The sequence below is a fragment of the Podarcis pityusensis genome, assembly GCF_964106645.2.
Source record: "Podarcis pityusensis genome assembly, chromosome: 10".
Taxonomy (NCBI): domain Eukaryota; kingdom Metazoa; phylum Chordata; class Lepidosauria; order Squamata; family Lacertidae; genus Podarcis; species Podarcis pityusensis.
In genome coordinates, this window is record NC_138035.1 from 26,683,842 (window position 1) to 26,698,034 (window position 14,193).

At 41.9% G+C, this 14,193-nt stretch overlaps 1 protein-coding gene across 6 annotated transcripts in view; it reads left to right on the forward strand.

Moving 5' to 3' along the window:
- Positions 1–14,193, forward strand: part of ABTB3 (ankyrin repeat and BTB domain containing 3) — a 250,373-nt gene that overhangs the window by 132,860 nt on the left and 103,320 nt on the right. For all 6 annotated transcript variants that reach the window (XM_080971671.1, XM_080971670.1, XM_080971672.1 and 3 more), the window contains exon 2: positions 12,450–12,599. In XM_080971671.1, coding sequence (XP_080827797.1) covers positions 12,450–12,599 — 150 coding nt within the window. The remainder of the gene's footprint in view (positions 1–12,449; positions 12,600–14,193) is intronic.

Below are 14,193 nucleotides of genomic sequence, written 5' to 3' on the forward strand. Positions count from 1 at the left end.
ATTTGTAATACTGCTTCCTTTATTGTAGTCATACATCTCACTTTATGGGTCTTATTTTCAAGTGAGATATTTAATCCTCTTGCAATAAAACCTAAGGCACCAATGTACTCATCAAATGCAAGCACTGTACCAATTTAAATTAACAGACTAACAAACTATGAAGCACTTACCAACATACACAGCTGCTTCCACCCCATCCCATGTCCCCCAATTTTTAATGCTGTTGTTCCTATTGTGCATTTAACTCTGGATATTTATATTTTAATGTTTCAGTTTCTTCTGGTTTTTATATTTTGTAAACAGCTTAGAAGCCTACTGCAACATTAGGGCATGTTTAATTTTTCAGTTTTCAAATGTGAGGGGTACTAAAATGTTATAACATGACTTGGGAATTCAAAATATATTTTGGTTAAATTAATATAATTAAGTTTAGCATATACAGTGGTACCTTGGGTTAAGAACTTAATTCGTTCCAGATGTCCGTTCTTAACCTGAAACTGTTCTTAACCTGAAGCACCACTTTAGCTAATGCGGCCTACCGCTGCCACCGCGCCACCGCTGCACGATTTCTGTTCTCATCCTGAAGCAAAGTTCTTAACCCGAGGTACTATTTCTGGGTTAGCGGAGTCTGTAACCTGAAGCACCTGTAACCTGTAGCGTATGTAACCCGAGGTACCACTGTATATATATGTGTGTGTGTGTGTGTGTGTGTGTGTAAAATTGCATAGAAATAATTTTAAATCATTGCCAAGTACTTGCATATACAGTGGTACCTCGGGTTACATACGCTTCAGGTTACAGACTCCGCTAACCCAGAGCAGTTTACTCCCTTCCAATCACTGATCAAGTCTGCACCTCCTGAAGCTTTACCATTAATCTAGGTTAAGGTGCTCCAAGACCACTGGGCAGACTGATGTTGAAGGCCATGGTTAGTGTAATTCACAAGGAAGGTTGACACGCACCATACAGCAGAGGTCCAGGGCAGGTATGTCTTACAAGACAGCATGGATATGCACAAGTAGAGCTTTTTATTCATTTTATGGAGGAGTCACCCCTCTTTAAGCTAGTATTTAAAGTGAACAGTGGCATGTCTCTTTAATAAATGGGAATATTTTTGTAAAACTAGCTGGCAAAGATCCAAATACTCATTTGCATCATGGACCAAGATCTTTGGCTATGCAAAAAATATATATGAGTACAGTGGTTGCTTCTCCTTCCCTTAACTTCTGTGACGTGCAGAAAGAGGGAACGATATTGTCCTTGCTTTTATATTTTTTCACCTTTCAAGCTATGTGCATATTTGTGTTTGACTCCTTATCCTTTACCATGTGTGCAAAGAGAAAAGAGTGTGTTACTGTCTCCTTATCCTTTCCTTTCATAATACATTCTTTGGTGCTGACATTCCAGTTATGCGTCTCTGTAACACCACCTCAATCATAATTGCATTCATCCATGAAAAACCTTCACCCAGCATATTTCCCAGGGTTCAGAAGATATGTCAGAAAGCCTTTTTAAACTTGCTTTTCTCCTATGCTTTTCTACCATTACCTATATTAATCATATCCCCCCCCACATTCTCCTCTGCATAATAGTCTTGGCATCCCCCCCCCCCGCCCCGCTTCGTGAAATTATTTTCACATTGTCATTCATTTGCAATGTATGCTTCTGCCATTGTGGCCTGTTTCCATATCTCCTAATGTATCTTTCTTGCACTGAAAAGCAAATTTTGGGTGAATTGACAATACTACTACTTGGATATATACTGGAGACAATTGCATGCTACAGACAGGATTGCATTGGATGGAATTAACTTGTGTAATTTGGAGAAACCAGTCTGAGTATGCCTGCTCTGGGGAGCTAGTGATAACCACAGTGTTGCTGAGATTGTAATATGAGTGTGCGTTATGTCTGTGTATTTAAGGGTAAAAACATGCCGATAGAAAATGATTTGGGTATCACAAGAATGGCTTTTGTGGCTTGAGATTCCAGTACAGAAAAACAGAGTGGAAATGGTTAGTAGTCATAGATTACACAGACTTACCCACCCACCCATTACCTGTACCATATGCTCATTTAGTGTTGCAGAGATGAGGGTTGAGGATTGACTTTATATGCAGTCTTGTGGTGGAGTCTTAGAGACACCCCCCCCCCACTTGGGTGTAGGGAGAGAGGATGAACAAGGAAGGTGAAAGGTTACCTGCAGAACAGTAGTTTTTCCCCATCTCACAAGAACAGATCAGGAAAATAGAGAATGGGGAAAAAATATTACAATCGGATTTGGTATTACTGTCTTACCATACTGGTGTATACATGTGTGGTAGTATCTTCATCCAACGCTTCATTTGTCATATTCTGTTATCCACTGCCTCTAGAGTTCCCAGACAGTTACATCCTCCTCTCTCTGCCTCTTGCCACAGGCTCCATTCATTTTCAGGCAGTGGCCAGGTGCAAGTTATCCATAGGCAATATCAAACAGCAATGATAGCAGGAAGGAGGACTGGTGGGGTACATTTTTTTATTAGGAAGGCAGTTCAAGTTCAAGACCTCTCCATTAGCTTTCTCTGAAATTTTGCAATGTTCTACAAGGCAGGTAAAAATAGAACACTGCAACGTCTCAGAGCCCCCAGATGTGCTTTGTGCACCTCTAAAAATAGCTTCAGTGACACTTTCTTCTGCCAATGGTCCTTGTAGGCAAGGATTAAAGTAGCCACGGAGAAGTGGTAGACAAAAGACAGAAATACTAAAATAGAACAATGTTGGTGATACCCCAAATATAAATTCCTGGGTCCAATAATAGCTAGTAAATCACAGCACTGGAGAGAACTTGCTTCAGATTACAGCACTGTCTGCATCTTTGGATTTTGAAGTGGTGTATTTGAACTTCAAATGGATAATTATGTCATAAATATGCATACCAAGTTCTGCTGCAAGATCTCACATATTCATATTACAGTGTCTTTGCCTGACAAGCTTCCCCTGAAAATGGGCATGGGTAGTCAAGCTGATGTCTGAACTCAAATTGAGAGCACACAAGCTGACTTTCATTCCACTCTGTCAATCTTCAAGGGTGCATTACGATGCATTTTGCATCTGTCTCTTCCCCCTACCGCCTCCCAGGTCTTTAAAACAGGTGCAAAAGTTGAGTTAGTATTCAAATAGCATTCCCCCCCCCCCTCTGATCAATCTTTTTTTATGGTATAAGGAATGACCCAAAGGCAAAATACCATTCTAGTATAATAATGTAATATTGTTACAATAGTATAAGAATGGATTTTTATCTCTTTCATACCAATGAGCAATTTGTCTTCTTCCACTAATTAGTTCTTCGTTAGAATGACAGCATGTTTGAATCTTTAGATAGGACTTGAAATAATGGGTACTTGATTGATGTACTTACTAGTTTATTAATTGCAGATACGTCTGCTATTGTGGAGCACTTTGATACTGTGTAGGGTTTCAAAGGTTTGTCAATCAACCACAACCCCAGAGTTCCATGATGCATGTATATTTTACTGGAGGGGAGTATCTGAGTAACACATGTCCATAAACAGAGGCTTCTGCTCACAATGGATGAATTCATTCCTGTTGCTGGGTAAATCTTAAGACATTAAAAGAGAAATAGGGGCATACACAAGCTGAGCTGCTGATATTCCCCCCACCCCAATGACAAACAAGTATTATATTGTGCTGTGATGAAGCTACAATAGTAAAATAAAACAGAAGTGTTTAAGGACCAGAATGTACATCCTAGTTTCAGTGTGCATATAAATGCCTATATTGGTGAAAATAACATACAAAAATGTATTATATTAGTGGAAATTGCTGTGCAAAATCGTATATATTAGGAAAAAATGCATACCAAATGAGTGTATTAGGATAAATTTGTACTAAAATGCTGACAAATTTTCACAACGACCTTTTATATATAAAAAATGCAAACTAATGTGGAAATAACTGATAACCGAATTTGAGAAAAACCAGAATTGACATATGTGCCCATCCCTAACTCACATAGCCACTATTTTGTACCTGACTCTGGTTGGTGTGTAGACTACAGTTTCCTAGTAAAAAACAAATCCAGTAAGCCTAAAGTCTGCCTAAAGTTTAGGCCTAAAGTAAGCCTAAAGTTTCCTAGTAAAAAACAAATCCAGTAAGCCTAAAGTCTGCCTGCCCCTAGTCTAGTGCAGCCCCTGAGCACTAAATCCCTCTTAGAATCTGCAAGACCTTGTGTGTTATTAGCAACCTCAGCTGATGGCCAGACATGCTCTTAGTAAAGGGAAGGGTTAGCTTGGCCCCCCAAATGGCTGGGAGGGAGAAATTCCCAAATAATCCTCCTTTCTGCTGGAATATACTTTTGACTTTAGGAAAATCAGACTTGGTCCATAACATGTATTTATTTAAATATCATAGGAGCCATATCTTTTCCAATGCAATATTCTACTGCAATTACATACAGTTTCAAGGGCACTGTAAGTAGGTATGTAATAGTTAACAGTACTTTACAAGAAAACTGAGAGGAGATTAGGGATAATTGTAAGTATTTGGGTGTGGAACTGGTGAAGAGTCTTTTTATTGCCTTATCTTTCTCAGCTTCCGTCTGTTTACGTGCAGAGAGGTGGGGAAATGATTTTCAAAAATGTAGAGGTCAGTTGTGTCATCAAGTTAATACTCCAAGTCATGCTTAGTCACTTGTCAGTTGGGCAGATTTGTATTTACTATGTTCTCTCTTTATTGTTTTTTACACTCAGTTCTGCCTTTCTGATTCTCAGAATTGCCAGTTGTTAAACAGGAAATAGTCACTTCTATGCCAGTAAACTAGGGGTCAAAATAAAAGTTCAGATTTAACAAAATTATTACATCATGTTTGAGACAGTTCCCTAAGATGATGTATCTTCATTTTGAAATATTTGCCTCCTTGGCTCATATGCTGACCCAGTGCAGATGTTATCATCAATCTCTTTAAATATATTTATGAGATTGGGAGTGGTCCACAGACTTGTATATTCCTTTCCCTTCCCATGTCTCCTATCCAAAAACCAATTTCTCCACTTCGCATTTATTTCCTGCCATTAACCATGGTTTCCCATTGCATGTGCACAGATACAGCTTCTACTCTGGAGCATTAAACCATGCAAACCATGGTGTGGAGACATTGCTCCAGATGAGGAACAACCAAGATGGTGTTCTTCAGATGTTGTTTGACTCTGAACTCACACCAGTCCCTGAAAGCATGGCCAATGGCCAGTGATGATGGGAATTGTAGCACTAACAACATCTGAAGGGTGCCATGTTGGCTACCCCTTCTTCAGACAGAGAGAAAGGAGGGTGAAGGTAAATATTCACTCAGTTTACATATTTTGACTCAAATAGATTTGTTGTGTCCAAACACATCCCTTATATTCAACTACTTCAAATTTATCTGCATCTCCTGAACACTGAGATAAAAAGAAGATACTTCCTATTACAGTGGACGCTCGGGTTGCAAATGTGATCCATGGGGGAGGCACGTTCGCAACCCGCAGCGCCGTGTCTGCGCACGCGCGGGTCGCGATTCAGTGCTTTTGCGCATGTGCAAAGCACCGAAATCTGGAAGTAACCCGTTCTGGTGCTTCTGGGTTCGGCGCGGTGCACAAACCGAAAACACGTAACCTGAAGCATCTCTAACCCGAGGTATGACTGTATTTGTAATCTCAATGCCGTGTAGAGAAGAAAAATAATATTGATCATTGCTTCAGCATCTCAGCTTGAAATAAAATTGCTGTTATAATAGAATTTTATTGACTTCGTCCTGTATACGTTAACAAAATAAACTACATTTAAACTCCACATAAAAGTATAGTACATTTAAACCTCTACTTAAAAGTGTACATAAAATGAAATTCTCATTGTAAAAACACCTCAAAATCAAGCATTAAAATGAAATATTGAAATAAGGAAGACTGTAGTTGTCTAAAATAAAATACAGATACCTTTTCCTAAAACTGGAGGCTTTTACTGCAAAAGAGGCTACCTTCCAAGTTACATATTGATCACTTCCTTGTAACAGAAAGCTTAATTCTTAGGTTACTCTCCAATAGTTCATGTTCTTTCTTAAGAACTCTGTACAGCAACTATAAAGAACCTTATAGATCCTTATAATCCTCTGGGCCTTTCTATCTGGTCTTCATTACTCTCTGCAGGCCACACCCTTCCCTGGTTCTGTTTTGTACCTTCCTTGATAATTTATGCCTGGGTTATGTGTCCTTGGACACATTAATCTTGCTTGCTTGGCTTGAGGGATGTGTCCCTCTGCCCTCCTGTACAAAAGGAAAACTAACATTCGTTGCTCCACCCCCTTTGCATTTGGCCCCACCCACCCCTGACCTACAGCCTCTGCGGGTGACCTAGAAGGGAATGAGGCCCTTGGGCTAAAAAGGCTATAGGGTGTTCTCTAATATCAGAATAAAGCTGACATCCAAGAATATAATGAGGCAAATAGAATTGCTGTTGAATTATGCAGAGTTGCATCCATGAGTACCTTTTATATAATCACATCAGAAGTTTATTTACAGTTAATAGCAGTAACCTCTGATTCCATTCTAACAACTGAAGTGCAATTCTTCCATTAAACAGAACACTTTGACCTTCTTCTTCCTTCTTTCTGGGCTTGTCATTCTTTCATCCCCTCCTCCCATTCTCATTTTCACTTCAAGGAAGGCAAATAATAATAATCTTGTGGCTCTGCCTTTTGCTGTATTTGTCAAGTGGTGGGAAATATACCTTTGAGAGTGGGAAGGGCTGGTCGTGTCTTCTGGCTAATTCATATAATCGGCAAAAGGGTGAGCTATTGCATACCCTCCAACATTCCTCAGCTGAAAATTAGGATGCGTCTTGTGCTGCTGCGTGAGTCAGCTAACCACCTTGCCTGCCACAGCAGCCCCTACCTGGCAGTGGCTCACTCCCTTTCCTCCTTACTCACTTCCTTCACCTGCTCTTTACCTCAGATCATGACAGCAGTGGCAGCTTTGGCGGTAGCAGAGAGGGTCTGGTAAGAGTGTCGCATGTGTCTCCCACCTCCGCTCTAGTGGTGAACTGCTTCCCCCGTGCACAAGGGTTCTGCTTCAGAAGGGTTCCACTGAAAGCTCAAGCACCGGCTGCAAGCACCAGCTCATCATCATCCCCAAGTTTGGCAGCAGCGGTGCTGGAGGGATAAAACGGGACATCCCGGGATCAAATCAGAAGCTGAGATGGCTTTTGTAATTTTAGGAATGCCCTGGGAAAATAAGGACACTTGAAGGGTATGCTATCATGGGATAGGCTTAATCACATCTCAGCTTTCTCCAGGATGATTGGCCAGGCATGGATGTTTCACATGACTGGGTTCTGGAAACAGTAGTTGCAATTGTAATGTCGAGAAGTGTGATTGTCTGATATGTCTTCAGACTATATAGATCAACAGACAAAACAAAGTGCCAGGCTCTCTAGCATGCTTTAGAAAAGCTATGCTGCTTTTTAGCACTTTTGCAAAGAAGAAGACGAGTGCATGGCTTTTACTACATTACAATATGAGTTCTGACTGTAGAATGGCAGAACTTCCCAAGCAGATTGAGAGCATTCACTTTCCACTGCTAATAACCAGAAGGTTCAAGTTGTGCATATGTTTCTACCCTTTGGGAGTTATTGACTGGAATCCAGACTTAGTCATGCCTGGAGTAGAGTCATTGAAATCAATGGAACTTAAGTTAGTCAGGGTGAGTCTGCTCTGAGCACGATTAAGTCTGTATTCTACCCACTATGTCATTGCTGCTGTACTAATACGTTTGCTTTTAATCACTGCAAGCCAGTTCTAAGATAAAAGTAATTGGATATATGAAGCTATTGTGTATCACATCACCTAAATAGTCCATTTAACCCAGTTTATTAATTGCCTGCCCTGATTGATAGTGGCTAATCATGGTCTCAAGCAGATTGAATGTAAGGGTTTGTCCACATTTCTGCTTGTCCTGCCACTTTCCCCTGGGAAAAACTGCTCTCTGCTTAATCGAAGCAAATGTCAGTTGGGTTTTGTGCAGATTGATGTTTGCTCTGATTCAGCTGTAAAGAGTGGGTTTTCCTGGGGAAAGTGGCAGGGCAAACTGAAAACTGCTCAGATCCATGCCTAGAAAGCAAGGGACAAGCAGAAAACCTCTCAGAACTTTTCTAGGCACTGGACAAGTGAAGTGTAAATGAGCCCTAAGGTTTTATAAATACACAAAAACGCATCATCAGAGATCTACAACCTCTCCTGGACAATGACAGTTCTCTTTCTCAAGCTCTGGGAGGAAGACCTTTCATTGCCTACAGACAGCCACCCAATCTTAAACAACTCCTAACCCACAATAATACTACAACCAGACTTAACACGGACACTGGCACCAGAGCCTGCAATAAACCCAGATGCCAACTTTGCTGCCACATACACCCGGACAACACCATTACTGGCCCCAACAACATCACACATACCATCTCGGGACTATTTAATTGCTCATCGTCTAACATTGTGTACGCCATCAAATGCCAACAGTGTCCTTCAGCTCTCTATATTGGACAAACAGGCCAAACCTTACGCCAAAGAATAAACGGACATAAATCTGACATCAAGAATCACAAAACAGAGAAACCAGTAGGAGAACACTTCAATCTCCCAGGACATTCTATACAAGATCTCAAAGTAGCTGTTTTACTACAAAGGAATTTCAGAAATAGACTGGAAAGAGAAGCTGCTGAATTACAACTCATTACCAAACTTAAAACAATGGAGAAACCTGGTCTGAACAGAGACATCGGATTCTTATCTCATTATACATGACTAAGCCATTTCTCACCTTCTCACCCCTTGCCTTTTCCTGTAAGACCTATTACAGTCGTTAAGAGTCATCAACAGGCTCATCTCAGCTATCTGCCAATCTCCGATTCCCACCACCCTTCTAAGTAATACCCCTCCCCACCTTCTCAATATATAGAAGGATCTGGTAACTTCTGTTTCAGTGTATCTGAAGAAGTGTGCATGCACACGAAAGCTTATACCAAGAACTAACTTAGTTGGTCTTTAAGGTGCTACAGGAAGGAATTTTTTTATTTCGACAAAAACATAAGAAAAGCCTTGATGGACCCTGATCCAGAGTCCATCTAGCCTAGCAACCTGTTCATAGCCATGGTCAGCCAGATGCTTTTGGAAAGTACACAAGTAGGGGAGATGGCAATTGTATTCCCCTCATTGTATTCCCCACATACGCCAGTGTGGTGTAGTGGTTAAGAGCAGTAGACTCGTAATCTGGGGAACTGGGTTCGCGTCTCTGCTCCTCCACATGCAGCTGCTGGGTGACCTTGGGCTAGTCGCACTTCTCTGAAGTCTCTCAGCCCCACTCACCTCACAGAGTGTTTGTTGTGGGGGGGGGGAAGGGAAAGGAGAATGTTAGTCGCTTTGAGACTCCTTCGGGTAGTGATAAAGCGGGATATCAAATCCAAACTCTTCTTCATTGTTTGTTCCTAGTATTTGTTACTAAAAGCTATACTACTCATGAACATGGAGGCTCTATTTAACTATTTACTATTGAGCCGTTTTCACACTCTCAGAGATCAGCACAAATCCACTGAGGATTATTGAAGCTTATCATTTCCATCACACATGGACAGACACTAGCCTTGCAAGGGGGTCTATAGAAATTGGTAGTCCACAGCAGGTGCCGAGATACACTTGTGTTAATAATTTCTGGCACATCATCAGTTGTCAGGGACTGTCTGAATGAAGAGGAGTGGTGGAAGGCACCAGCTGGGGAACCTCCAAGGGAAATCCCAGAGGAGGAATGCTCAGAGCCCGGGAAATGGTAGTGGGACACTGAGGAGAGGTCAGATACTGAAGGGACAGCAAGGTTTAGTGAGCAGGAGGAACCCGTGAGAGGGAGCAGTTCAGACTCTGAGGCTGAAGCAGAGGAGGTGGGTCAAGAGACTGCTGGAGAACCTGTGGCACTCTAGATATTGTTGGACTCCAATTCCCATCACCTTGAAAATTAGTCATGCTGGATTGCCAAAGGTTTCCTACCCCTGGCATAGGCTTTCCCCTGATAGCTTGAGGGGAATGGGTGTCTGAGTCCTGGGCCATGACTGTAAGTATATGTATGTACAATTAAGCCCCCAGAGTTTCAGGATCCTCAACCAGGTTCATCATCTATATGTCACTGGGACAGAACAGAGATTCTGGAGAAAACTGAACTGAACCCAGCTTCTGCTGTGTAATGGAGTCATGTGCAGAGTGGAAGTAATGAGGCTGATTGACAGGAGCCAGGCATATCAGGAAACATGCAATACCAAGTAACAGGGCAGTACAAAGAAAGGACATTTATTAGCATAATTTTCCAGTGACACATGAGAACAGATTCTGCAGTTAGAGTTTATAGAGATGTTGTGCAGGAGTCTTTGATTCAGAATGACAGGCAAAAAATATGGCAGTAATAGCCAACAAAACAGAAGACGTCTCTTGCATATTCAGACTATAGGAGCCTGACATGCCTACCTACTTGTCAGATTTAAACAGTGTGACTGAAGCATAAAAAATACACAACTCATTAAGACTGTATTGAAATAAGGAAGACCTTGAACTGAGTGGGGGCATATGGAGTGATTGCTTCTTCAGGGATGCTAGGCTTTTCAATTAGAACAGGTCATCTTCAACCGTAACATTTTCTAAATAGAGCTAATGTAGTCTCAGAGCTTGGATAGAAGTGGGCTCACATTTTGGCCCCTTACTCAGCCCCTTTTGCTGAGGGGCTGGTAAATAAATAAAGCCAATAAACTGGATTTATGTGCTTCTCTCAAACATACCCTTGCTTTCCTGTATAAGCGGTGTATAATAAGTCTAACTAATTCACATAACAACTTTAAATCTGGTCCCCCTCCCCCCAAAAAGCTGAGTGAATATATGTTGGCTTGGCTTACCAACCAGTCACTAACTTCCTTTGCCATCTCCCGAGGCCTCTGACATGCGCAAAAGGCTTGGGAGAAGTGCATGGTCTTCTCTCGTGTGTTGGAGTATGGAGAAGGCAATAAGTATTGTAAGTCTCTCTTGTTGGTCAGAAGGGACTTGTGCTGCTCTTACCTTCTTGAATACAACAGTATAAAAAAAATGCAAATTTTGTTGTGGCACAAACATTTGTGAACTAAAGATAGTCCATAATAAAGTTGTTTGTCCTCAATACTTTGTTGTTCTATAGGATAGTTTTGTACGCAGTTCATCTTTGTCCCTCAAAGTATTGCAGCAGCTATATAGAAGCAAGCTTAGCCAGTGTCCTGCCCAAGCTGTGAATGTTTCCTCAAACACTTTTCTACAACTCTGCAAAGCACAGGAATTCTGTGTCCCACGCCCTGGGATTCCGTCTCAGCAGATTAAACTCTGTCAAAAAGATTCCCTGAAGGCAGGATTTTTGAAAAACACAATGATGCATGATGCTGAATTTCTGGAGTGGCTGGACATAAGTAGGACATTCAGCTACCGAGCATGTCACTGCCTCCAGGTAACTGGAGTAACTGCTTCCAGAGTCCTGATTAATTCAGCACAGTCTCCAAAACCTTATCCTCTGCTAACTGTGTGGCATCAGGAGCATCAGCAGCTTTCCTTTATTCCCAGAGGTATCCCCACAAGTACAACTGAGTTTGTCACAGGCATCAATATTGGCATTCTCATCAGAGAAAGGCCAATTATTTAATGGGGTAGGGAAAATGAATCGGTCCTCCATTTATCAATAACAAGATTGGGATACATTGGGACCTATTATTAGGCAAAAGGGGCTGAGTGAGGGGACTTGCTGGATTTGCTTTCAGATGTGTATTTAGGTGTATATTCTTTGGGGAGTGGTGAACATTAGGGCCAGTTTATTGGCTTTATTTATTTACCAACCACTTTGTGCCCCATCTTTTTAACCAAAAGTTTTATGATGACTTGGTCAGCTTCCATGCTGTTTTTCTTCACATATGTTCTTAAGATGCTGTGTTGTAGGGAAGTGACTAGAAGATGAGGAAATTTGTAATTTGGACATCTAGACAAATGGTCCTGGTGTACACGTTCTACTTGGTGAGCGATTCATACAGGAGATATGATGTGAGACTAGACAGCGGCCATGGCTTGGTGACAGAGCATGTGCTCTTCATGCAGAAGCCCCCCCCCCCATTGACTCCCTGGCACCTCTGGTTTAAAACGGGTCCCAGGATTCAGTGCTGGGAAATATATCTGCTTAAGAAGCTGAAAGGTCACTGAGTAGATAGGAGTAGATAGAATTGGGGTAGGTGGACCAATGGCTGTGATCCATTACAATGTAGCTTCGTGTGTTTGAACAGACCTTTAAAATGTCCTTTAAAAAGGAATAATGAAAAGCTGCAGTAGCCTTGATTTTAAAAATTGCACTGAACACCCCCCTTTCCTTCTCTTTTAACTCCAGGTGTCCCTTGCTTGCCAGAAAGTCTGAATCTTCACAAAGACCAGCAAAGGTCAAATAAGCCAGGGGAAGTCCAGATGTTTAGCCAATCAGAGTTACGGACCATCGAGCAATCTTTGCTTGCAACGCGTGTGGGAAGTATTGCAGAACTCAGTAAGTACAAAATCATTCCTAACCTTTCCCTCCATTACTTTTTATGAGCAATTATGTTCCGGTTTACATAGAAAAACACATCAGGGTTGTGGAGGGAACCTGCTGTGGCAGGAAGAAGCAGAGTGACTTTTATACCCTACCAGTGGAGCAGCTTGTAACTCAAGTTTGAATAATGGTTAAACCCTTTGCAACGTAAGACCCAGGGAAGAAGCCAGCCATTTCAAGCTTGTTCGCAGATTTTCTAGAATATTGCGTTTTTGTATTTCCAGAGATGGAGAATCAGCTATTGTTTGTTTCTCCTTCACAAAAGGCTTTGGTGCAGGCCTGAGACCTGCACAGCACCTGTCAAAGCCAGTGTTCGAAACTCCCATTGTTCTAGGCGCATTTTGCAACAGGGAATTTCATTAGCGCAAGCAGCTTCTGAGCTCTGGGCGCAGTACTGCACCTAAGATTTCAGATTAAAACTGCAGAGTGGAAGGAAAGGAGGACCTTTTTCTGCCTCCCCACTTCCAGCTACTCTCTAAAAACTGGAGAAGAGACCTTCTTAAGAATATTAGGAGGGTGGGCTGGGGAAGGACTGGATCATGTGAAAAATGAACATAATATTTTAGCTGCATTCATTTTCATCTTTGTATTCTTGTTATTAAAAAAAGTGTGCCTAGACATTCCATTGTTGCGCCCATAACCTAGGTTTAAGGTGCAATTTAGCTCCTAGCTTTCATATCTCAGTTTCTGACACTGGTCAAAGCCTTTGCATGTCTGCTGACTCCTCCCATGTTCTAATACTCTTATGAGGTGCCAGTGGCGTGTGGTCATTGGACCAAGGGGACTAAGATTGTTCTCTAAATGTTCCCCAGGTGCCTCATTCCCATAGCCTGGGAAGCTTCTGCCCAACTTAGGGAAGGAGGTGTGAGGCTCTGATGGGTCCAAGATCCATCCTGCCATCTTCCCAAATCCCATCCAGCTTTTGGAAGGAGGCAAGAGGGCTCTAACATCTTGTCAGAGCTCGGGCACCTCCTTCGCAAAGCCCAGGAAGCATATGCCCAGCATAGGGAGGGAGGCACGATGCTCAGGTGCAAGACATCAGGAGGTCACAACATCACAAGCATGAAATCAACCCCCCACACCCCTCACAACTTAGCACCTCTGGCCCCAACTGTTCCCCTATGAAAAAATTCACTGCATGCCACTGTGAGGTGCAGGCTTATGGTTTCACAGCCAGCCAATACCACGCCCCCCATTTTTAAAATTTTATTTACCACACGGCCTGATTAAGAGTTCTGGAGAATTCAGAAATTTGCTTGCTATTTGTGACATTTTGCTCACTGAACGTTAGCAAACATACTTTTTGAATGTTATGGATGGAAATACACATGCATGAGGAATCTGCGTGATTTGGCAGTGGGCTTGAAAAGGGTTACACGTCTAAACTCCCCTTTCTCAATTCTGCTTTCGCTTTACAAAAAACAGCATTGCAGCTCACATGCAGTTTGCACCTAACTTGCAGTTAGCCCCTTAATCCCTGCTCTGCACTTATTCATTCGTAAATCACTGTAAATCAAGAATGTGTTTTCCTGCTTTTGCACTTTAGTTG